Consider the following 26,759-nt stretch of genomic DNA (forward strand, 5'->3'; position numbering starts at 1 on the left):
GTAATTTTACTTTTAGTTTTTATGTATTTTTATTTAATTTATTGAAAATAAATTTATATAGATTTTGTATTAAAATAAATAAATAAAATAATATGATATTGGTGAGGTGGAACAGTGACAATTTCAAAAATTTTTTATAGGAACCGGTATGGAGTGATTGTGATGTGACCATGACTTGTCTGCACTTTTGAAATGGTAGAGTGATGATCACTCGTAATAATAGTCTAACGCACATTATTGTCATTGTATACATGAGTTAGTTATATTCTGTTAGTCAGTTCTTTCATAGACGCTCTTTTGTTTATATGTGTAAATAGTTAAGATTCTTTCGGTTAGTGAAAAAGATCTCTCTCTCTCTCTCTCTCTCTCTCTCTCTCTCTCTCTCTCTCTCTCTAACATATTCACATACCTCACTCTGGTCGTTTCTTTACCTCAACAACAAACATGAATGAAAACCAGAAGCTTGTATAAAAATATATACTTACAAACCAGAAGCTTGAATAAAAGTATACTTGTCTTAATTTGTCGTGAACCACCAACAAGTTTTGAGTGATACAAATTCAAGTAAAAAGAAGTATACTTGTCGTATTCTATACTAGTCTTGATGCGGCTTCTTTTTGTAAAAAGAAGCATATTGCGGTGCAGTCGTCCCTTTTTGACGAAGGGAACTTTTGTTTCCAGGCAGCAGTTGCTGCTACAACAACTGCTTTTGCGGCTGATTCTTCACTATCTGCTGACCACACGATTGATGCTACTGTGTTGTTGCTAAGCACATCCCACACCTGATAAATGTTTTTTCGGGTCAATAAATTTGTATGGATGTACCAAATAAAATGCATAAAACCAGACACGTTTTATTAGTCAGTGGTCCAAAACTACTCTGTTCTATTTACACATGATGATGAGACTATTCGATATGATGAGCACATTTTTATTGAGTTTGGTTTTTGCCTTGAATCAAAATCAAAATGGAAAAGATTCAGTTTTTTAATTAGCCTTAAAAACCAATGTTTTCAGTTTCCCTTTCCGGTTTCTTGAGTTCATTTGGGTCCTTTTCTGGGGATTTTGAGTTTTCAACTTTTGGGTTGCATAAAGAAATAAATATAACAATTTGTTGAGGCCAAAATCAATGAAAGAATAGTAAAGTGTTGAATTTTGTAATATACAATAGCAAGAAAAGTTTAGACATTTATATTTAATAAAATAACAAATTTGCGTGTAATGATATATATTAAATAAATCATCAAGTAAGGAACTCCACGATTTATAGTTTTAGTTTTTTAAAACAAAAGAATCAAACCGTAGTTTTTGGGTGTTAGTTAGTTGGGTTTTAGTTTTTACCCCGTCGCTTGCAAGAACAAGAAACTGATCCTTGGGGGTCAATCGGTGATAGGAGACATCAGGAACCGCAATAATGCCATGGCTTTTTAGTACAAAATCCCCGAAAGCGCGAGACATGGCAAGCCCCGGTGAGTCATGATGTGGTAACCACACTCGATCTATATGTGGTTCTTCTCTCAGCGCCATCACCCTACCATTTGACTTCCTTATTCGATCTGCTTCCGCTGCTCAAAAGTTAATTTAATCGTTAATCACTTCATATAAAAACACAACCCAACCCAACCCAAACAATCTCAGAATCATCATATAGTATAAACACTTACAAGGTACACTTGGTTTGAGATCAATGGTCAATTGCACAGGCGTAATTCCATTTTCAGCAATTGTTCCTAACACCGCTCTCGAATCACCAAGATTAGCAATAACCAGATCTTCACCCTGTCAAGTGTCAAACCAAACAGCTCAGTTGGTTCACTGCTAGAAATGGTTCATTAGAGACACAGATTAATTTATTAGAAGATCAACTATATATGCATGGATAATAGGAGACATGTGGCATGCATGTGGTACCTGTTTGATAACAATAACAGCGGTTGTGCCGCTACAGGAGCAATCTACATGCTCGATAACCTTAATCTCCTTGTCCATGACTTTGAAGGCACCAAAACATGCATCTCTCCAAATCTGGAAATCTTTGGACTCATTCTCATCACCTTCAATTACTGTTTTCCCCTTTGCTATGCTGGAATTCCTTTCGTTAATGATCAATGATGGCAACTTATTTCTCACAAAGTTACTCACTATTTGACCATTCCTTCCATGGCCATCAAACACCCCACCAAATGCTCCATCTTCCATTCCATAGTCCTTCACCAAGAATCATATCATCATTAAAAATAAATAATTGAGATATATATATACCCATTGAGATTTGGCACATACGATCTAAAGAAAGAAAATGGTGAATTTGAGCAATGAATCACAAGGAGAAAGATAGCAAACCTGGTAAAGAATGGCAGCATCTTGGTTGAATCCTTTGGATCCTTGATGTGTATGGATGGAGCCAATTCTTTTATCCGAAGGGGTATGTTGGTAATATATGATGTTCTCATGGCCACAGTCAATCTCATGAATCTCTGGAGATCCCCGGGATATGCAGATACCCATTACAAATTTTAATAACCAAAGGCTTCTCAAAATGACCTCTTTATACAAACTCAAATACACAATTATATTCTAGTAATTGTGGGTGGAGGAGTCCCAATCCCATACAACCCATTTGGTTTTTTATATGAAAGCTTATGTAACTGTTTAATTTAGCAATAAAGTCAAATTATTTGTTTTAGTATGCATTGGGTTTATTAGCAAGAAATCGAATCTGAAAAGACAAGCATACCTAGTTAAATATAATATATACGTATACTTATTCAGTAATAAAATATTGTATAAAAATTTAAAACAAGGCAACTTGTGGCCGAAACATCAATTATGCAACATTTCAATATTTAATAATCATTAGAATATACGTTTTACCGAAAAAGTCAAATTCTATGAGTCATTGCCTATCCTTTATTTGTTCATTTATATTAACTTCTAATATAATAATCATGATTTTAAAAGAGAGTAATGAATGAAAAGAGAATATTTTATAAAAGGAAAAAGGGTAGCCCAAAACTCGGTTGAAAAGGCATCTTAGGTGTATCACCGAAAGCTTCGGGTTGAAACATTGCTCGTTGTCAACACCTAAGTCGACCACTATAATATGACGATGACCGTGTTGTTTCGATTATATAAATCCTTTAAACCTCCTTACCACACCTGGCGTTGCAAACGGAAAGTTAAAGTATATATATCCAAATTAAGTTGACACCGTGTTTCAGTTAAAATTAAAAATTTAATATGACTCTAAATATTTTACGTTTGAATTTAAAAGAAAAATAAAAAAATTATTAAATTGTTAAAATTAATTTTTTTTTTTTTTTGAATTTAAACAAATAATTTAGATAATAAATAACCAAACTAACGATGCTTTACTTTAATAATTTTAAAATTAAAAGGAAAATCTATTAATAAAATTAATATGTATTTATTATTACATTTAAATATTATGTGAAATTTAATAAAATAGAAAAACTATAAAATAACATGTGGAAAAAAATAAATCTATTATAATAAATAAAGATCAATTTTGTCACATGTCAATCTCTCATAAGTTTTGACATTTGTCATTTTGTGATATTTTTAAAATAAAATAAAATTCACATGTCAATTTTTAGATTTTTCAATTTTTAAAACTAAAATCACATAATACTTATTGTATATATGTAAAGTATTAAATGTAATAAATGTGATAATAAATTGCAATTAATATGTTTTTCATTCCTTATTTTAAAATTTTATTTTAAAAAATATTTATTGTTTATATTTTGATATTTAATTTTTTTAATCAACTCGTGTATTACACGGGTTTTACACCTAGTGAAAATATAAGAAAAAGTGATGTGGCATAATGAATTAGAAGATGTCAAGTGGCAAAATTATTTTCATTTATTAGGGAAAAAATGTTTTTTTTTCTTTTAAATTTAAACAAATAATTTAGATAAATAAACAAAGAAAACTAATAAGGCTTTAGTTTAATAATTTTGAAATTAAAAGGAAAGTTTATTAATGAAATTAATATGCATTTATTATTATATTTAAATATTACGTTAAATTTAATAAAATGGAAAAACCATAAAATGACATGTGGAAAAACAATAAAATGGAAATAATAAGAAAAAATCATGTGACATAATGCATTAGAAGATGACGAGTGACAAATTTATTTTCATTTATTAGGGAGGATTTTAAAAACTTGTTTTTTAAATTGAAACAATATGGTGGTCAGTTCTCGATTCAACCAGTTTGACCATTGGATCAACACAGTTTCTAGAATTACTTCAAATAGATTATAAAAACATATAACCATAAGTTTAAAATCAATCAACATATATTTAACAGAAAATAAGATATAATACTTAAACAATATGTAATTAAAGATGAATACAAACACATCATAAAACTTTAGAACATTACCATGCATTTTTATTCACTTTAAGAAATGTCTAAATGGATATGTAAATATAATCAATGATTATTATTCAAAATGCTTCATTTCCATGTATTTTTATTCAATTTAACCAGTTCTACTAGTTGAAAGTTAATCGTTCAACCAATTTTTTGTAAAAATCAGTCGGTCTGTTCATGTCCTGAAACAGATGTAAAATCGGAGCTAGTTGAACCGCTTACTTTTTCGATTTCTGGTCCAACCGGTTTGAACAAGTTTTTAAAAGACAAAATTACAAAAATGGTCCCTGTGGTTTGCCAAAAGTCACAGGGCATTTTCGAATTTGGCTCTATGAAAGAAAGTAAAGGTGTGTGGAAAATATGGCATCCATGGTGTCCTATTTATACTTGCTTAAGGAAACTCTCATGGAAACCAAAAAGTCCTTTGAATGATTAATTCTAATTAATTTTAGAATGAAATCCAAATAAATTCTAATTAATCAATTAATCATAACTATTTCCAATTAATATATTAATCATATAATATATTAATAAATCATATATTTTAATTTACAATTAGTTTATTATTCATATAATAAACTAACAAATTATACTCTATCTCCAACTGTCGTTCTAGTTAGTTACTAGATTTGAGGGAAACCCAAAAAGGACTTTGCTTCTAATACAAGAATATACCAATTTACTTATTGGCTTAGACAACTTAATCCAACAAAATTAACATTAAGGGTTAAAAACCAACAAACCAAAATCTCGAATGTTACAATTCTCCCGCACTTGAATCAGATTTCGTCCTCAAAGTTCACTGCCCCAAATAACTCTGGGTAGTGTTCACTTATATCGTCCTTCGACTCCCACATCCATCCTGACTCCTTGCGGTGTTGCCACCGAACTTTCACTAAGTTAACAACCTTGTTCCTCAAGGTTTTCGTCCTTCTGTCAAGAATGGCCACCAGTCTCTCGATATAATTCAGACGATCATCCTCCCAAATATCCTTCAATGGAACCACCGTGGAATCAACCACTAAACATTTCCGCAACTGAGAGACGTGAAATGTTCTATGGATCTGACTATGTTCCTCGGGAAGATCCAAGCGATAAGCAACCCAGCCCACCCGAGCCAAAACCCTGAAAGGACCGATGTACCTTGGGCCCAACTTGCCCATCCTCCTGAATCAGATTACACATTTCCAAGGTGACACCTTCAGGATAACCATATACCCAACCTGGAACTCTAGGTTTGATTAACTCTTGTCAGCATAGCTCTTCTGCCGACCTTAAGCTATCTGGAGTCTACCCCGAGCCTGCTGAATCAACTTGGTAGTGTTAAGTACCACTTCGGTACTCCCCATGACTCATTGTCCCACCTCACCCTAACATATTGGGGTCCTGCATTTCCTCCAATAGAGCATCTCAAATGGGGGTCGATCGATGCTGGCATGATAACTGTTGTTATACGAAAACTCTGCCAAAGGGAGATATGTATCCTAACTCCCACCGAAATCCAATACACACACCCGAAGCATATCCTCCAAGGTATGGATAGTCCACTCGCTCTGTCCGTCAGTTTGCGAGTGGAAAGCCGTGATGAAATGCAGATGAGTACCCAACTCCTCATGGAACCTCTTCCAAAAGTTGGAAGTAAACCATACGTCCTTGTCTCAAAACCCCAAAAATCGGCACCCCATATCATGCCATAACCTCCCTGATGTATATGTTGGCCAACTTCTCCGCAGAGATACTCTCCTGAATCGGGATAAAATGCGCGCTCTTGGTTAATCGATCCACAAGACCCAAATCGAATCCACTCCACGCGCGGTCCAAGGCAACTTCGTAATGAAATCCATGGTGATCTCCTCCCATTTCCAAACGGGAATATCTAACGGCTACATCTCGCCGTGAGGTCGATGATGCTCGACCTTGACTTTTCTGCAAGTCAATCACCTCTCCACATACGAAGCTACATCCCGCTTCATACAGGGACACCAATAATCTGGAGGAAGATATTTATACATCTTAGTCACCATGGGATGAATGGAGAATCTTGATTTGTGTGCCTCCTCCTTGTTGGAATAAATCCTGCCAAATCAGTTTCAATATCTCAAATACTCAACACTCCTTCAGAACCTGATGCGCACCACTCGAATAAGGAACCCACACCCTCCGATGAAGAGTCTAAAATTCTCGGCTATCATAATCGAAGGAAGCCACCTGGACCACTATGCGCTCACTCTTTAGATGCTCTTCCTTTATAGCCTCAACCCGAGCCTCTCAAATATACTCCAAGAGTGGAGTAATCATTGTCATCTCATATAAATATCCCTGATCGGAGCCACGACCGCCTTACGGCTGAGAGCATCGGCCACCACATTGGCCTTCCCCAAATGGTAAAGGATCTCACAATCATAATCCTTCACCACATCCAACCACCGACGCTTGCCTCATGTTCAGATTCAACTGATCTATCAAATACCTTAGGCTCTTGTGATCCGTGTAAATAGTACAACGGACCGTATAGAGGTCATGTCGCCAAATCTTGAGGGCAAGAACCACTGTGCCCAACTCTAAATCCTGCGTCGAATAATTCGCCTCATGACGCTTCAGCTGCCTTGAATCGTAAGCAATCATGCGAACCCTTGCATCAGAACTACACCCAACCCTGTGATCGACGCATCATAATAAACCACGAAATCCTCAACACCCTCCGGCAGGGTCAAAATCGACGCCTCACACACTCTCTGTCTCATGGTCTGAAAAGCTGCCTGCTTCTTGGAGAAAAGTAACAACCTTCTTCGTCAACCGATTCAGAGGAACCACTATCTTGGAGAAATCCTGAATGAACCTCTGATAATAACCTGGCAACCCTAGGAAACTCGGAATCCCAGATGGAGACCTCGGAACCTCCCACCTCATCACGACCTCGACCTTGGCCGGATCGACCAGAATACCATTCTGGTTGACAAGATGCCCCATAAACTACACCCCGTGCAACCAGAACTCAAACTTGGAGAGCTTCGCATATAGTCTCTCCCGCCTTAGAGTCTCTAATACCTCCCTCAAGTTCTCCTCATGCAGCTCATGGGTCTTGGAATAGACCAGGATGTCATCAATGAATACAATCATGGACTGATCTAGCATCGACCTGCATATGCGGTTCATAAGGTCCATGAACGCAGCTGGAGCATTGGTGAGCCCACAGGGCATCACCACGAACTCATAATGACCATAACGAGTCCATAAGGTCGTCTTCTACACATTCTCCTCTCTGGCCCTCATTTGATGATAACCTGAACACAAATCGATCTTGGAAAACCAAGATGCACCCTGAAATCACTCCTTGGGAGTGGATAACGGTTCTTCACCGCTAGCTTATTCATCTCTCGGTAGTCAATACACATCCGATGCGACCCATCCTTCTTCTTCACAAACATGAACGGTGCACCCTATGGCGAACTACTCGGTCGAATGAACCCCTTGTCTAACAGCTCCTGCAGCTATGTAGAAAACTCCTGCATCTCTGGAGGAGCTAACCGATACGGTGCTTTGGCTATCGGAGCCGAACTCGGAACCAAGTCAATCCTAAACTCCACCTGCCTCTCCGGAGGCACCCCGAGCAAGTCCTCTGGAAACACATTCGGGTACTCCCATACAATCGACACATCATCCACAGTCGCCTTACCCTTATCCCGTGTATCCATAACATAGACGACATATTCGGAAAACCCTGATGAAGCTAGCGTCTGGCCCTAGCCACTGAACATAGAATCGGCCCACACTGAGAACTCTCCCCCCGAGCCACTAACTATCCCCCACTTGGGGTCCGAATTTGTACCAACTAATGCTCGCAATCAATCACCGCCCCATTGGGGCTCAACCAGTCCATCCCTACAATAACCTTGTTCCCATGCAAAGGAATGGGAACAAAATCAATCGGATACCGCTTGTTTAACATCTCAAGAACAAAACTCGATGAACTCTTGATACCCGGACATATCGATTATCCGCAATCTCAACCTCTAAAGGACAATCCAAATCCCCCGGAGCTCTAACAAACCTCTTGCTAAGCGCAAGCGATACAAAAGATCGGGTAGCCCCCAAATCAAATAATATCAATGCATAGATACCGTTCACGAGGAACAATCCTAAAATAAAACACACAAATATAAGAAGACAAATCAATATAATTAAAGAAATATGGAGAAGATACATACCCGTCACCACATCGGGTGCTGCACGAGCCTCCTCGACTATTAGCTGAAAAGCCCTGCTCCTCGCAACAGGTGCATCTGCCTTGCCCTAGCAGCCATCAGTAATCTGAAGAGTCGTTGGATAGAGTGCTGCAACTAGTTCAGCTGCTGCAAAACTCGGAGAATTGGCCTTCTTATGACCCCTTTGATTGCAATGGAAGCAAATAAGATCAGATACTGGGATGGTGGTGGTAGTACCAGTACAATCCCTACTAATATGACACGTCCGACCACACTTGAAGCAGCCAGAACCACCAACTCTACACACCCCATTATGCGTCTTGCCGCACTCACCACAACGGCTACGACCTTGTTGGCCTCTCGATCTCGAATCAAAAACCTTGGGCCTCTTCCCGCACTCTCTGAACCTCGAACTTGATCCGACTTCCTCTTCCTCTCCATGTCCAAATCAATCTCTTTCTCCCTGGCCCTCGCTATCATATCATCCAGTGTCTTGCAACTGGATTGGCTCACAAACTGGCGGATATCACTCCTCAACATCTCATGGTATCTCGCCTTCTTCATCTCATGATCCGCCATATACTGCGGAACCAGCAACGCCTTTTTGTGAAACCATCTCGCCTTCTTCACCTCAACAGAGATCCTAAAACTCTCGCGCCAATTGCTAGACCTCAATCACAAGTGCGAACTCAGTCCAAAATCTCCTCACAAAATCCTCCCAAGTCATGGACTCAATCAGCTCGCCTCCCAAGGCATGTTCTACCTCCCCCACTATTCTCGAGCTCTGTCTCTCAGAATACTGGAAGCAAGTGTGACCTTTGCCCCCATCGGGACAACTACTAGTGCAAAAGGTATTAGCGATATCCGCTAAACAACGTCTGCTCACGATTGGGTCTTTCTTCCCGAAGAACTTCGGGGCTCCACATACCCGGAACTCACGGAAAGTCAAAGTGCGAGCTCCTATCAATGCCACAATCTCAGACCGAAAAGCACTCAAGCGCTCATCCAAAATCTCAAGAATGCCCTCCTTGACCGTACCAAAGATCATATGAGTCTGCACAAGTATGTTGCGGGTAATCTTAGACGAAATGAACTCCCGCATCTGATCAACCAACTCTTCGGCTCCAGAACCCGAACCTGAACTCTCACTAGCACCAGAACCACTAACTTGTCTTCCTCGAAGGGTCACCATACTGAAAATATTCCATACAAACCATCAGAACATGCATAAATATATATATATCGAGGAGTCTTATGCTCTATAAGCTTCCTGGTATCATCACGGCTCTTCTTGATTCGAGTACGGATCCTCTGCTTCCAGTAGTACGGGTCCATACTACCTTCCACATCTATCCGTACTTTCCTCAAGGATCGCTTTGAATCCTCCAAGTCACTCCTTATCCATACACACAATCCTCAACAAGGCAATGCTCCCATCACTAAATCTCTTCCTAGGTTTTCCTAGGGCAACCACCACACTACTCCCCACCATCAGTTGCAGAATGAACTATCACACCCCCGACCGAGGCGGCAGAACATGTCGGGTTGTGCGACTAAGTTCATGGATTAAAGATAAACTGAATATATAACACAAGTACAACAATAAACAAAACAACATTTATAGTCCATCTTGGTGTTTGAATACATGATTCTTACAGATAATAGTATGATATATGAATTGCCTTAAACAGGTAGGCAGACATAATAAAAAGTAGTAAACTAAATTCCCTGAGATTCCTGATTATCTGTCGTCTAAATTTTCTTGATTACTGATTTCCTGAGAATACATGTAGTTTTGAGGGTCAACACAAGGTTGGTGAGAGTCACAGGTTTTCTGCTAGTCGCAGTAATGATACTTTAAAAGAGTTTCAAAAAGTATTTTCTTTACAAGTAAACCATATTTAAATAATCTTTGAAAAATCTAAACAGTGTCCTGAAATAAATAATTTCATGCTTAAAACAATTTTTAAACAAACCAAGTTTAGAAGTGGTAGTAAGAGAGAGAGAGAGAGAGATTTGAGTTAATGTTTATAGCGACTCCTATAATCGAGCTATGTGACTTGAATGTACCCGACTACAACACTTCATTCGATGTTGCAGTAAAAATTGTAGACACCTATCACCTGCTTCGATTAATCACTCGAGCTTGTAGCTAGCAACCGTAGGTGAGGATGTCAACCCCGTATAGATCTATATATATATATGTATCTCGCTCCGAAGATTAACGATTATAGTAGTTTGGGTATGCTACGTGTTTAGTCTCAGCTAATGAATAACGTAGCGTCTCACTAAAAATCCCTTAACTAAAAAGTTTGTGAATAACTCTCAGCCCTAACTTACATGTGATTAAGTCACTAGGCATAATGAATATCATTGTATAAAGTTTATAAAAGCCGAGTATGTTTGACATATATGTAAAGCTGTAATGAGCTCGCTTTTATAAAAATGAATGTTTCAAAATAATGAACATATGTATATGTATAAAGTTTTGCATATAAACATATAAATATATATGAGTAGTAATAGCTTGAATCATTGAAATACAACAAAGTGTTATAACGTGCTTGTCATAATATACAATATCACATAAAAAGCATATATTTTTGTATCATGTAACATTTTTTGTGTGGACATGTTATTTCATGATAAAAATTCCATAATATGTATACGAAAAGTTTATATTAGTTATTTGTAACAATATGTTAAATTTTTAAATAACATTTTTATAAACTAGAATTATTTTATTTTCGCATAAAAGATAATATATTTGTATAAACAAAATATATTGACACATGTATTCCCCCCCCTCCCCCGAAATAATTAAAATATTGAAAAGGGGTCGTAAGCACTCACCTTATCGAGTGGTTAACGAATAGTTCTGAAAACCGGTAAGTATTGTCGAGAGGTCGTGATCTCCGGGATTAATCCAATTTCCTAGAAATTTCGGTATATATTAATATTTGGACGTGATTTGGCATTTTGACTAAGTATAATGATTTATTAATTTTCCAAGTTTTTATTATTCCAAAATTTATTTAAATAAACAATTTAAATAAATTTTATTTTAAAAATTAAAAATTTAATTTATTGTTTTCCCAAAATATTTTAAATAAATCCAAAATTTTAAATTGAGATTAAATTAATAACTTCAAAAAAACTTATTTATTCTAAAATTTATTTAAGTAAAATTTATCAATATTATTTACAATTAAATTTTATAAATTTTGTTTAAAAGTTTTTCCATTTGAAGGGTTTTTCCACCACAGGGTAGATTTTGCCATTTTTAATTGAAGTTTTAATGGCTTTGGACTACATTTGTAAACATTTAAAAAACTAGATATAATGTGTTTAATTGGAATGGGAGTTTGAACAGTGGTCTATCATATTCACGTACACAGGAGGGTATCCTCATGTGTTCTTCGTCCCCGATCGTAAGAAAGAAAAAAAATGCTTAAATGGTTCTGTGATTATCATTAATGCATGGAAGGGTAGGAACCCATCAAAGACGTAGAGTGTGGAAGGCTTACAATGGTGGAGGCGGTGAAATGGCGGTGGTGGTCGGAGCTACAACAGAGGAGTGACGGAAGTGGCAGAAGGCCACTCCGGTGGACTTCTGCCGCCTGTTTCTTGTTGGTAATGGTCGGTTTCAATGCAAGGGAGGTGGAGAGATTCTTGAGGATCGAATTCAGCAGCAACCAAGGGGTGGGAGTGGGTTTTTCTCGGTGGTGGTAGTGGGTGACGGTATGGTGGCAATGGGTGGTTCCGGGGGTGGTTTCCTCTAGTTCCTCCTCCTATTTTGAGTGGAATTCAATGAAGGACAAGGGTAGAGAGGGTGGTGGTGATTAAGGGGGTTATAAGGGAGGTGTTTTGGATGTTTTAGGGTGGTGGAAGTGGTGGTGTTGTGGTGTTTTATGTGTATACCTGAGAGAGAGGTTAGAGTGAAAGAGAGAGAGGGTGATCGAAAGATGAAGATGGTGGTTTTTATTGAATGAAGGTACCAATGCCTTCCTTTTATAGCTAACACCCATACACACATACCATTTTCAGCCATTCTCGATGATGTTATGTACTTCCATGATGTCATGTACTTGGTGTGTGGTGTGCAAGCAATCCAAGGGGAAGAGAAGGAGCAAAACCCACGTGAGTATGGTTAAGAAATCTGATTTTTTGAAGTTTAACATCCCATGTGGGCCCCACATGGGGTTATACCTCATAAAATGCCCAAAACAAATAAAACTGGGTGCCTCGAGATCCGTGCATCGGGATTTTTTTTGAAAGTACCGTTAGATAGAGTTTAATTCAAGGATTCCAGAACATCAAGCATATTAATTTTTAGATTTACGGATCTTCGGGAAATTGCGTTTGAAATTTCGCGTCTTAACGACTCGCGGTGTCCGTTTTCGCGACTTTTGTAAAAAATATTTCGAGTGTGAAATCAAATTATAGACTAAAACCTGAGTCCAAAAATGCTCTAGGAAATCCCATCGGCAAAGTATAAGTACCTCAACGGATCGATTTGGTTTTATGTGATTAAAGAAAAAGAGTGTTTTTACTGTCTGTTTTCTTAAAACTGTCGTATCTTTTGCATACGAACTTCATTTTGGATGTTCTTAATATTTTCGGAAATAGGGGGACATGTACTATAATATTTTAATGTTTGCTTTGCTCGAAACTGGTTAATACGAAATTTCAGTTTTCGGACGCATTAATCGGTGTTGCAGTTTGAGCGGTTTGATCCGCTTGACAGTTTGCACATTTGGAAGTAAGGCATCATTTGAAATCTAAATAGTCTCATTTATTTACATTAGACACACTAAAACCGAATGATTTAAATTAGAAACAGATTTACGGTAATTTAGTCGTTCGTAGTCTATGCCCTAAATTCCAGGTTGTCACATTACGTGTCCGTTAAGGGAATTTCGTCCCGAAATTATTAAGTTCTAGGTTACTTTGTGCTATTATTAAGTTGTCTGACTAGTGGAAGGAGCATCGTTGAATAAGTGTGGATACTTCTGTTTCATTTGATCCTCGCGTTCCCAAGTATACTCCGGCCCTCTACGAGAGTTCCATCGGATTTCAACTATAGGTTTGCGATTTTTGCGTGAGTCTTTTGATCTCCCAATCCATAATCTCCACTGGTTCCTCCACGTAGTGAAGTTTTCTATTGGCTTGGATTTCATTGAGTGGAATGATAAGGTTTTCATTGGCTAGATACTTTTTTAGATTACACACATGGAAGGTATAGTGAACCTTGCTGAGTTCTTGGGGTAGTTTGAGCTAGGGGTGTGCGCGGTGCGGTTTAGAGTCAAAACCGCAAACCGCACCGCATATGCGGTTTGAATATTTTAGAAACCGTAAACCACACCACAGATGTTCAAAACCGCGTTATGCGGTGCGGTTTGCTGCGGGCGGTTTATGCGGTTTGTGTGGTTTAATGAGTTGTTCAACATTAAATCTATCAAAAAACCAAAAAACTAACTCGGTTAAAAAAATTGATTGTTTTCATTTTATAAAAACAAATACAATTTTCAAGTTAAATCGTTTTTAATAAATTGTGATTCATGCTAGTATAGTTTTGTAAGTGTCATTGTTATTGCTCTATATTGCCGTTATAGTTGCTATATTCTTGTAAACCGTGGGATCTTCATCTAATAGTGATTTAATGTTACGTTATAGATATTTGGTTATTGTAAGAAATATATTTAAATACATCGTTTCTAAATCGTGATTTGAAATTATAATAAAGTAAAGAAAAAAAAGTATATATATAACATGCGGTGCGGTGCGGTTTGAACCGCAGTTTTATAAATACAAACCGCAAACCACACCGCATAGTGCGGTTTGATAAAATGATGAACCGCAAACCGCACCACGAAATTCTAAACCGTATTATGCGGTGCGGTTTGGTGCGGTGTGGGCAGTTTGTGCGATTTGTGCGGTTTTTTGCACACCCCTAGTTTGAGCTTGTAAGCTACCGGACCTATAAATAGTGTATCCCCAATAGGTTTTTTTAGGTTTTGTATCGTATTATTACTTTGTTCATCTGTTTGAGGGTGGTATAAAGTACTCATGTCTAGTTTGGTTCCTAAGGGGGAGTAGTTTGTCCTTTTTGGCTTAGCTTTTTCGGATGCTTATGCAACATGTGTATTTCGTTGTATAAATATGCATCTTAAACCTTGGTGAGAGGTGTCGCAGAATGATATAAAGTTTTATGTTTCCTCTGGAAGAGACAAAATTTGTGTATTGTACAATAATTGCTTCAGTTTTCGGAAGACAGACCCTTGACTGTCTCCCCAATCGAACTTTTTGTCTTTTTGGGTTAGTATGGTGAGAGGCTTGGTTATCTTGGAAAATTTCACGATGAATATTCAATAATAGCCCGCAAGCCCTAAGAATTGGCGTACTTCGACTGGTGTTGTTCGGTTCTTCCCAATTCCTAACTGCTTCATTCTTTGCAAGATCGACATGAATCCCTTTACTGCTGACCACATGGCCGAGGAAAAGCACTTTGTTAATCCAAAACTCACATTTAGAAAAGCTTTTCATAAAGCTTCTCTTTTCTCGATAGTTCCATAATTAGACGCAAGTGTTGGCCATGTTTTTCCTTGGTTTGTGAATATATCAAAATGCCGTGTTTGGAATATCTGATTACATGACTCTGAGTTGATGGTAGCCAGATCTTAGGTCGATCTTTGAGTAATAACATGATCCTTACAGTTGTTCGAACATGTCATTGATCCTCAGGAGTGGATATCGGTCCTTAATGGTGAGCTTGATCAACTCTAGATAGTCGATGCACATCATGGACGATCCATTCTTCTTTTTGACAAATAATACCGGAGCTCCCCATGGAGAGAAGTTTGGCTAGTTAAAGCCTTTTTCGAGAAGTTCTTGAAGTTTACTGGATAGTTCTTGCATTTCCGATGGAGCCAGACGGTAAGGAGATCGTGTCATTGGTGCTGCACCTGGGATTAGGTCGGTTCGGAATTTCAACCTGTCTAACTGGAGGTACTCCAGTTAGATCTTTTGGAAATACATCCGAGTGGTCGCACACTTGTGGTATGTCTTTGATTACTTTACCCTTGTCTCGTATATCCATCACGTGGGCCAAAAAGCGAAGCATCTCTTCTACAAATACTTCCTTGCCTTCATGCAAGTGATGACTCTTAGGTTCTTTCTTGCCTTGTCTCTATAAATCACAAGGGCTTCATCGTTTGGTTTGGGTAGTCGAATGACTCTTTTGTATCATTAAACCTTCGTCGATGTGGTAATGACCAATCCATTTTGATGATCACGTTGAACTTCCAACGGTCATAGGAATTCGATCGACGTGAAAGACGTGATTATTCAGGCTAGGAAGGCAATTTATGATGGGTTTTGAGCATTCTAACACTCATAAGGTGTACATGCAACCCTAAATACCTTGGAACTATGTTTTCTCTATTATACATGCACACTTTCATTTTCCAAGGTATTAACCTAACTAGCATACAAAACTTGATACCTGGGTAATAAAACAAGTTAGATAACATACGTTTTGTTGTAGCTTGTTGCTTGGAGCTTTAAGAGCCTAGCACCAATAATGTGAATGCCTCAAGTGGAATCACAAATCACCATTAACACTTGGAAACTTGGAAGAGGACTCTCTAGCTCACAAAAATCGGCCTCACTCTTGTAAAGACTCTAGGTCCAATTTCTTGAACCAAAGGGTTTCTTATATAGTGTGGTGACATTAGGGTTACACCATGTAAACCCTAATGTGCATGACTTTCCACATTCCTCATGATCCATGGGTTTTAACCTCCATGGAGTATCCATGGGTCACCACATGGGTTAAGCCCAACATAAGGAATCATGGATCATTAGCCCACATTATAAGAATGAATGATTTACACAATCAATCCCTATATATATTTACTTAATCTCTTTTGACCACAAAATTAATTCCAAATTAATTCTTTATCAATACTAATTAAATAATACGATTTCATATTAATATATTATAACTTATAATATATTAATAAGTCACACATATCCTCTTCTCAAAATTCCAAATTGTTCTGGTGAAGTGCAACCCAAATGGACCATGCTAAATCGGGTCAAGTACATACCAAATATAGTTATGGACTTAGACACCTTATCCAACAGTCTCCCACTTGGATAAGTGTAATAACTATAGCTGCAAGTACGAATTCAGGAACCGACCAGCAATCGTAGCTCTTAAAACTTTGTTGAACTTGAATGCGCCATTTTAGACAAGTGATCATGTAATCCTCTGTTCTCAAGATATTGTTGGATTAATGTCTAAGTCCATAACTATAATTGGTAAGACTTGACCCGACCCGGCATGGTCCATTTAGGTTGCATGGCATCATGCATTTGGATAGACTATAATGAGAGAAATAACACTTAAGGTTGGTTAATATATTATAAGTTCTAATATATTAATAAGGTTATTTAATTAGTATTGATCAAGAATTAATTTGGAATTAATTAAGTGATCAAAAGGAGACTAATTAAATATATGGGTTGATTGTGTAAATCATTCATTCTTATATATGTGGGCTTGTGATCCAAGATTCCTTATGTTGGACTAAGTCCATGAGGTGACCCATGGATACTCCATGGAGGTTAAAATCCATGGAGCATAAGGAATGGGTAAAGTTATGAGTTACATGGTGTAACCCTAATAGCCACCATATAAAAGAATCACATGGCTCAAGAAATCGTGCACTAATGTGTGAATATGAGGGCTAGACGATTTCAAGGAGTGTTCCATTTCTCTCAAGTCATTCCATGTGCATTTGGTGTTGTGTGAACCATTTGAGGTGTCACACTTGGGGCACTAGGCACTCAAGCTTCATGGAGACAAGCTACATCAAACAAAGGTATGTATTCTATCCATTTGATTACCCAAGTATCAAGTATTGTATGCTAGATAGGGTAATACCTTGGAAAGTTCATAATTGCATGTATAATAGAGAAAACATAGATCCAAGGTATTTAGGGTTGCATGTACACTTAGGAGTGTTAGAATGCTCAAAACCCATCAGTGGTATCAGAGACAAGGCTTGTTTTCTTGTTATACTTGCAAAATTAGCTGAAAAATCGAATTTTGGAACCCCTGACAGCATATATTCGACTGTTTTGGCTAGAAATGGACTAGGAACATTACCCTTAGATGTTTTTGGACTTATAAACTTGTTTGTGATGTGGTAATGTTCATGCTAATCCAATTTCAAAGATAATTGTCAATAGATTCATGTTTTTTATTAGTTTAAAAGTTATGCTAATTACTTGAAAAAAAATTGATGTGAATTATCTTTGTTCATATGAGTTTATTAGATTAATAGAAAAGTTAATTGATTATGTGTTTTCAATCCATTTTAATCTAAGAGTTGATTCTAAAGTGTGTTTTTGTAACTTGTCCTCAAGTTATATGAAAAGTCACATTTAAGTTTCATAAAACTCATAAAAAGTTGGCAGTGGTTACAAAAATGAAGAGTCTTGTCCTCATTAAATGGTTTTATGACTCCATAACTTGTCCTCAAGTTATGGAGGTTCAAGAGTCACTTTATTAAATGATAAAATGTGTAACCTTAATTAGTTCCATAAGTTACAAAAATAAAGAAAAGTTACATTCTTTTATTAGTTTAAAGTCTTCCATAACTTGTCCTCAAGTTATGGAACTTGAAGAGTTTTTTTTAATTAAAACTACTTTAAACACATAAGTTATGGAATTAATTAGTTTTGAATATTTTCAAAACATGCCCTCAAGTTTTGGAATTTGTAAAGTTTTCCCCATGAACACTTTAATTCCAAGTTAGCCATTTAAATTTTAAAAGTTAAAATTCAACCCTTATACTTTATAGTATTATAAGTTAATAATAAATATATGTATAAGAGCAAGTCAGTCTTACCGTTAGTAGGCCTCATTCACGAAGCCGGTCTATAAGGGGGGTAAAAGGTTACTGCCTATAAAATGGCAGTTTAATGGGTGTCCACTCTCACCCACCGCTTCCTTGACTGGTGGAGGGTCGTTAGCCGAACAGGTAGGACAAGGACTGTAATTCTCCCTTCATTAAAAGTATTAATGATAAATACTAAGTAACTAAACACTTATAAATTCTCAATCTTAGTTACTTAGGAAAATGTGAATAAGGTGCTAATCCATGAAATTACACTTTGCACTTTGTTTAAACCGTTAGTGGAGCGTGTGTGGTTAACCGACACACTAACCTGGATTTAACAAAGTAGGCAAAGGGTAACTTAATATTTATCATAGTATCGGTGGAGCTCGTGTGGTTAACCGGCACATTGATTGAGGGGTAAATATTAAGGGTACCAAGTATATTTGCATGGTTACTTCACACCTTGTTTTGTGATCCTCGGCATCCCAGTCACAAAACCTGAAGGGCACACTCGAGATTGAAACATGCCATTGAAAAGTTCAATGAATCTCAAAAGATCTAGGAGTTTCAAATCCAATTAAAAACCTAATTACATTATTTCGTTTTTCATGGTGGAAATTGGTAAATCGTCATTTACCTACCTTCAACTATTTTATAACTCGGATTACGGCATCCCTCTTCCAGTGATAAATAGGTTGTTGGATCCTAGCCTTAATATTTCATATTGGGTGTTATATTAAGGACTTTAGATCAACTATCTTGAATATCTCCCAAAAGATGTCTAGTTCAGACATCTATGATCTTCCCAAATCTCTTGGAACTTTACTTCCTCCACCTCCTCCAATTATTCTCCCTAACCCACAAGTTCAAGGTCACTCAAGCCCTAATGGCAAGCAAGGTCTATGTGTGATCACATCTTAGAGATGAAGTCACATATTGACAAGCTGGGAGAGTTGGGTGTCAAAGTCTTGAGAAAGTTGGATGTTCAATCACTTTCTAAGTCACATAGTGAGTTCCTTTGGGACTACTATGAAACAGACTATGACATGAACCTTAATGATCATATCTATTTGCTTGGTGCTACTGAATCAGCAATGATTTGGAATGATAGTAAAGCAAATTTGATTAGAAGATCAACTTCCCAAAAACTTTATGGACAGTGACAATGGTGACACTGGAAATCCAGAAAAAGCATTCTCTTCCCAATGGAAAGGGATTGGCCATAGTCAACCCGGTTGACCAAATGGTAAGGAGAAAGGCTAAGTCTGAGATAGTCCCATTACCAAAGGGTCCATATGTTTATTTTGCCAAAGGAAGGGGCGTTGATTGCAAAGCTGCCAAGTTTACCTAAGGATGTTAAAGTCAATAAGTCTGACTCTACTTCAGGTAGAGCCCATTATCTAACTCTGTTAATTTTCTATTCTAAGATCCTCATTAAATGATGTGACTGGGTCACATGTTGATGTTTTAAGAATCAAAGAATAGAGAGAAAGCTTAAAGGAAGTATATGCTGATTCTGATCGCGTAGGTGGATTTCGATCGCATCAGAATTTTGAAGCTGTTACTTAGGAGTTATGATATATTGCTTAGGAATAGATAACAACAAGTTTTTCCATATGCATTTTCACTATAAGGATAAGTTTTTTCCGCAAAGTTTTGAAATAAAAATAAAAGTTTTTAATTTTATATTTATTTTAAATATCCTTACAAGTGGCATTTGTGAAAAATGGTTGTTTATATGATTCCATTGATAGCAATATTTGAAAAAAAAATGGACTTGATTCTTTCGTTTGTGGTAGTGTCATAATTTACCAAATAAGGAAAGATTCTCGTTCCCAAGGCTTCAGTTGGATAGAAACTTGGAATCATACAAGTTGAATAGTATGATGAATGAGAACTTTCAAGCATTGGAAAATTAAGACTTGTTCACATGGATGTGTGAGTCAAGTTAAGGACTAAAGGGATCGAGTACACATTCTTGTGCACTGGTCAAGTCCACCACAAAGCTCGTTAAGACTATTCGTCATGATTTACTAAATTTTAGTAAATATGGTTATACTTACAAGTTTAAGTATAATTCTGAAACATTGGAAAAGTCTCAATGTATGGCAGAACGAATGGGAAGAATCAAATTAGGCAGACAGATAAAAGTTTCTCAAATCTGAAAAGATGGGAGAGTACTTTAGTATCATGTTTTGTGATCATCTTAATGATTAAAGAACCACATCACAATTGGTCTTCTAAGGACATCTTAGTGCATTCTTATGACTAAGAAGAGGAGTCATGAATTGTTGAAATGGTTAAATCAAGAAGATGAGTCATACTTTGTTTCAAAACAAGTCTTAGAGTCATACTCCAAGACTATAAGTTGAGTGACATATCTTAAAGAAAGGTTTATAACACTTGTCAAATGTAAGAGTAAAAGTGTCCTACTCTTGTACATTTGAAGTTAGTAAGTTGTGATGTTTTGGATTAAACAAATACCAACTAAGGCCAATTGTGTGAAGTGTTTGTCTTGATAAAGAATCCGCACTATCTCTTGAATATTTGGCAAGATAGTCTTATATGTCAAGAGGACAGTGGGAGTCTTAAAGATCCTAAAAAGAATTTCAAGAACTAATCAAGAATAAAACCTGAGGTTCTTCACTAGCACACGACTTGAGGTTTATAACCTATCATGTTGACATATTCTGTGCCCATTCCAGTTAAAGTTGGCTTTGCATAGGAGTTCTGAAAGTTCTCAATTGGTTGCATAAGAACTTGGAAGCAATGGCAGGCCCTGTACTGCCAGGTGGCAAGAAGTTAAGATTGCATAAGTTCAGCCCATATGAGTTTGGATTTGTCATTATCCTTGTCTTGTGACTATGGTTTTGACGATTCACATGGATAAGAACACATACACCATAAAATCTAAGGGTCATAAGGTTTCTCTCCGATTCATGAAAATGATGGTGAGGAAACACTTCCACCAAGTAGATTTGAAGCAGATGGCAAAAGGTCTAAACAATTGAGACAATGATTACGGCATCCCTTTTCATAGTTTTGAAATTGTTTAGACACACATGCATGCTATCTAAGGAAAGGTGTATGATTTTGATAAAGTTTTATCAAAGCATCTCGTATCAGAAATCTGAACTTTGGTAAGGAAGTCAATAAAGTATTGATTTCTAGAAGTCCAGCTGATTTCTGAGTACATGTCAAAGCTAGTGGGAGCATAAGTGTTATGCTAATAATCATGATGTTAGTGGGAGCATGATAATTATTGTTAGTGTTGTAAGTTAGCAATGTTAATTATAGAAAACAAAAGTTTCAATTCGTGAGGCTGCAGGGATTGAAAAAGTTGTTTTGTTATAATTAAGGGAGAGGATATACTTCATTTCAGTTCTAAAGGCTTAGATTGAGACCTTAATCATCTTTAGTCAAGAATATATATATGAATTTCATGTTGGATTGGTTCAACTTAAGGAAATTCTATATATTGCGTTCTCAAAATTCGATTATGATTACGACATTCCTCTTCATAGTCAAATTTTGAAAACATGGCAAATAAAAATATTGTAGCAAAAGACTGGTCTAGAATCATGTCTTTATGTGAGACATCATGAATCGTGTACCATTTGCTTTGGGTACAGGATCGATTGCATGTGCTATAATATTTGTCATTTCTAAATTTTTCCAAATGCCCAGAGGCATTAAGAAGGGAAAAGGTCTAGAATTGGATATGACTAAAATGATTAAGCAATTGTCGAGGACAATCTGAGGTTTACCAAAGATTGGTTGCTCAGGGACAGTTGGAAGTATAATGCTAATTTTGGAAGGACCATATTGACATATTCTGAAAAGAGGCATCTCTTATTCAGAAGTGATAGTCAAAATGAGAATATGGAGTTGTCTCCATAGGTGGAAGTTATCTGTGTAAGATTAGAAAACTTAATGCAAGAAGTATGTCCAAAGCAATGTACTTTGAATATGAGACTTAGTTTCCATGGAGTTGATCTCCATTGGAATACCTTATAATGATTGTTGACAAGTCTTTGTGACTTTGTACATATTCATTACAGGAGGGTCAGTGCATATAAGTTTAAAATCTAAACAGATTTCGATAAATGATAGGAATTTGAAATTCTCACATTTTTCGATAAGGATTTGGGAGTGTGAAATTAGAATCATTGAAATTATGTTCAATTGGTTTATTTCACAAAGTAAGGATCATAGACAAACATAGAGTGCATACTTGGTGTATGGCAAAGCTATTGTTTAAGAAAAACATAGTGTACATGCTTGGAGCATGGGACAACTAGTATTTTTAATTCAAGTATAAAGTTGATAAAACCGAAACAATGAATAATGAGTAATCAGTATGGTGATAAATAAAAGTGTTTATTTATATTCATAGGGTTTGATACCATATTTGATTCATTTATTCTTGTGTTTCACTTTGCATGTTTTGACTTCCAGAATAACTAAGTCGCTCTTCCTGAATGATTAAGTTATTCAAACCATCCACAGTCGGTCATATGTTGGAAGTAGATATGAATCAAGACTGTCATGAGTTGGTTTGTAGAGGTCCAAGTTGGTGGACAAAGTGGTGCTACAACACTCATGAGTGCTCATAAATTCTGAGTATTGGATTCCACCCACGCTCATTTGAATCACTTCATGGATTTTATCACGAGTGATCATGAGACGATAATATCTTATATTCTTCAAACCTATAGTTATGAGTTGTTACTATGAGTTGGTTATACATTGATTGCACGAAAACGCATTGGTAACTCGATGTTATAAAACGTGCCTTTGTGTATGATTCAACAAGTAGTAGAACAAGCCATATGAGTCGAAGTTTATCCATTCCTTTTACCTTCGGGATAAAAGCGATATCTGTGGGCCCCTCGATGATTTAAAGATGATACATGTGAGTGCTTGGCCAAGCCAGGACTGATTTGATTTGTTCAATCAATCAGTCATCATGAATCGGAAATTGGGAAACAACAAATGGACAGAGAGAATGATTGATAATCCATGTCTCAGTCCATATGATATCTAGAATGGAGGAATGTATGATCCCTTATCTAATGGACAAGTCATTGACAAAGGTCAGAGTTCATCGACAAGGTCAGAGTTCGACAGAAGCTTTTGAGAGCTACGATTGCTGATCGGTTCCTGAAGTCATACGCAATAATAGTTTTAGTTTTATCCAAGTGGGAGACTGTTGGATTAATGTCTAAGTCCATAACTATAATTGGTAAGACTTGACCCGACCCGGCATGGTCCATTTGGGTTGCATGGCATCATGCATTTGGATAGACTATAATGAGAGAAATAACACTTAAGGTTGGTTAATATATTATAAGTTCTAATATATTAATAAGGTTATTTAATTAGTATTGATCAAGAATTAATTTGGAATTAATTAAGTGATCAAAAGGAGACTAATTAAATATATGGGTTGATTGTGTAAATCATTCATTCTTATATATGTGGGCTTGTGATCCAAGATTCCTTATGTTGGACTAAGTCCATGGGGTGACCCATGGATACTCCATGGAGGTTAAAATCCATGGAGCATAAGGAATGGGTAAAGTTATGAGTTACATGGTGTAACCCTAATAGCCACCATATAAAAGAATCACATGGCTCAAGAAATCGTGCACTAATGTGTGAATATGAGGGCTAGACGATTTCAAGGAGTGTTCCATTTCTCTCAAGTCATTCCATGTGCATTTGGTGTTGTGTGAACCATTTGAGGTGTCACACTTGGGGCACTAGGCACTCAAGCTTCATGGAGACAAGCTACATCAAACAAAGGTATGTATTCTATCCATTTGATTACCCAAGTATCAAGTATTGTATGCTAGATAGGGTAATACCTTGGAAAGTTCATAATTGCATGTATAATAGAGAAAACATAGATCCAAGGTATTTAGGGTTGCATGTACACTTAGGAGTGTTAGAATGCTCAAAACCCATCAGATATCAGCCAGACAAATACATGGAACAACGTCATACTTATTGGCCAGCAGTTTGTTTCCCGATTTCCGATTTGTTTGACATAGAACAAAATTGAACGCATCAATTGAGTTCTGACCGGGCCCGACACATAAGTCAAAACAAAATCATCGAGGGGCCCAAGATATTGCTTTTAATCCTCTAAGGATTAAAAGGAACAGATAAACTTCGACTCATATTCTTGTACTAACTATTCGCCAAATCATACACAATAACACGTTTTATAACATCAAGTTACTGATGTGTTTCCGTACTATCAATGCACAACCAACTCACAGTCAACAACTCATATCTCTTGGTTTGAAGACTAATATGATATTATCGTCTCACGATCACTCGAGATAAATTCCATGAAGTGATACAAGTGAGCGTGGGTTTAATCCAATACTCAGAACTTATGAGCACTCATGAATGTCATAGCAATGTGTAACCATTTCAGACAATCTACACTCCAAATTCATGATAGTCTTGATTCAATACTTACTTCCAAAGTATGATCGACTATGGACAGTTTGAATAATCTTATTATTCTGGAAGTCAAAACATGCAAAATTGAAACAATAGTAAATAATTGACACAAGATAGTAACTTTACTCATAAATAAACAACAACTTTTATTTATTCATCAAATTTCAATTACATTTTATCTATTACAAGTTTCAAAAATATCTATCTAATCATTAAAACTAATATCGTCTTTCAGCCCGATGCGCCTCGCATGCTGCAAATGCTTAACCCTATTCAGTCCCTTCGTGAGGGGATCTGCCGGGTTCTCTTCTGACAATACCCTCTTTGCTATGAGGAGTCCTTCTTCTATCTTGGGTCTTATGAAGTGATATTTTCTGTCAATGTGTCGGGATCTACCATGATCCCTTGGTTCCTTGGCTAACTGTCGCTGTCACAGAAAATCTCCATAGGATCCTTTATAGCTGGTACAACTCCAAGGTCTCCAATGAAGTTCTTCAGCCATATCGCCTCCTTCGCTGCTTCGCTTGCTGCTATGTACTCTGATTCGCACGTTGAATCAGCTACGGTCTCCTGCTTGGAACTTTTCCAAGTAACTGCTCCTCCATTCAGGGTAAATACCCAGCCAAACTGAGAGCGGAAATTATCTCTGTCGGTCAGAAAGCTGGCGTCACTATACCCTGTCACTCTCAAGTCATCGCTCCCACCGAGAACAAGAACCCAGTCCTTAGTCCTTCGCAGGTACTTGAGAATATTCTTTACCGCAGTCCAGTGAGCCTTACCAAGGTTCCCCTGATATCTACTGATCGAGCCAACAGCAGAAGCATATGGTAATCGACTCATCTCAACTATCTCAGCCTCTGTACTCGGACTCTGAGTCTTAATCAGTTTGACATCGCTCTGGATCGGTAAGTCACCTGTCTTGGAATTCTTCATGTTGAACCTCTTCAACACCTTGTCCAAGTAGATACTTTGACTAAGTCCAATTAGTCTTTTACTCCTGTCTCTCAATATCCTTATCCCTAGGATATAGACAGCTTCTCCAAGGTCCTTTAGAGCGAAATACTTCCCAAGCCAGGACTTAACCTCCTGCAAGGTTGGGATGTCATTTCCTATGAGTAGTATGTCATCCACATACAACACCAAGAAGCTAACTATACTCCTACTAGCTCTGACATATATACAGGACTCATCCTCGCTTCTCGAAAAGCCAAACTCTTTGACTTTCTCATCGAAACAAAGATTCCATCTACGAGATGCTTGTTTCAATCCATAAATGGATTTCTCAAGCTTACACACTCTATTAAGGTACTCTGTATTGACAAAACCATTTGGTTGACTCATGTAAACATCCTCAGCCAACTTTCCATTAAGGAAAGCGGCTTTGGCATCCATTTGCCATATTTCATAATCATGAAATGCAGCTATGGCTAGCATAACCATAATAGACTTAATTTTTCTACTGGTGAGAAGGTCTCATTATAGTCAACTCCCGGAGTTTGAGTAAAGCCCTTCGCAACCAGTCGCGCTTTATAAGTGTGTACTTTTCATCCATGTCAGTCTTCTTCTTGAAGATCCATTTGCACCCGACTGTCTTACGACCCGGTACATTGTCAACCAAGTTCCAAACTTGATTGTCATACATGGACTGAATCTCGCTGTCCATAGCCTCTTTCAACTTTGCAGACTCAGGGCCTGCTACGGCTTCCTTGTAGCTGTTAGGCTCATCCAAATTTACCAGTATGCTATCACTGATAAATGT

General features: G+C 37.1%; 1 protein-coding gene across 1 annotated transcript; it reads right to left on the reverse strand.

Moving 5' to 3' along the window:
* Positions 1–445: 445 nt before the first annotated feature.
* On the reverse strand, positions 446–2,632 carry LOC145110822 (putative protein phosphatase 2C 72). Its single transcript, XM_079047134.1, has 5 exons — positions 2,344–2,632; positions 1,912–2,208; positions 1,665–1,779; positions 1,342–1,565; positions 446–782 (listed from the first exon to the last, which is right to left on the reverse strand). Exons 1-5 carry the CDS (start codon positions 2,506–2,508, stop codon positions 591–593), a joined length of 993 nt encoding a protein of 330 aa, XP_078903260.1. The 5' UTR covers positions 2,509–2,632; the 3' UTR covers positions 446–590.
* Between the last annotated feature and the right edge of the window lie 24,127 nt (positions 2,633–26,759).

The sequence above is a fragment of the Lactuca virosa genome, chromosome 5 (assembly GCF_052849685.1).
Source record: "Lactuca virosa cultivar CGN04683 chromosome 5, Lactuca_virosa_CGN04683_v6, whole genome shotgun sequence".
Lineage (NCBI taxonomy): Eukaryota > Viridiplantae > Streptophyta > Magnoliopsida > Asterales > Asteraceae > Lactuca > Lactuca virosa.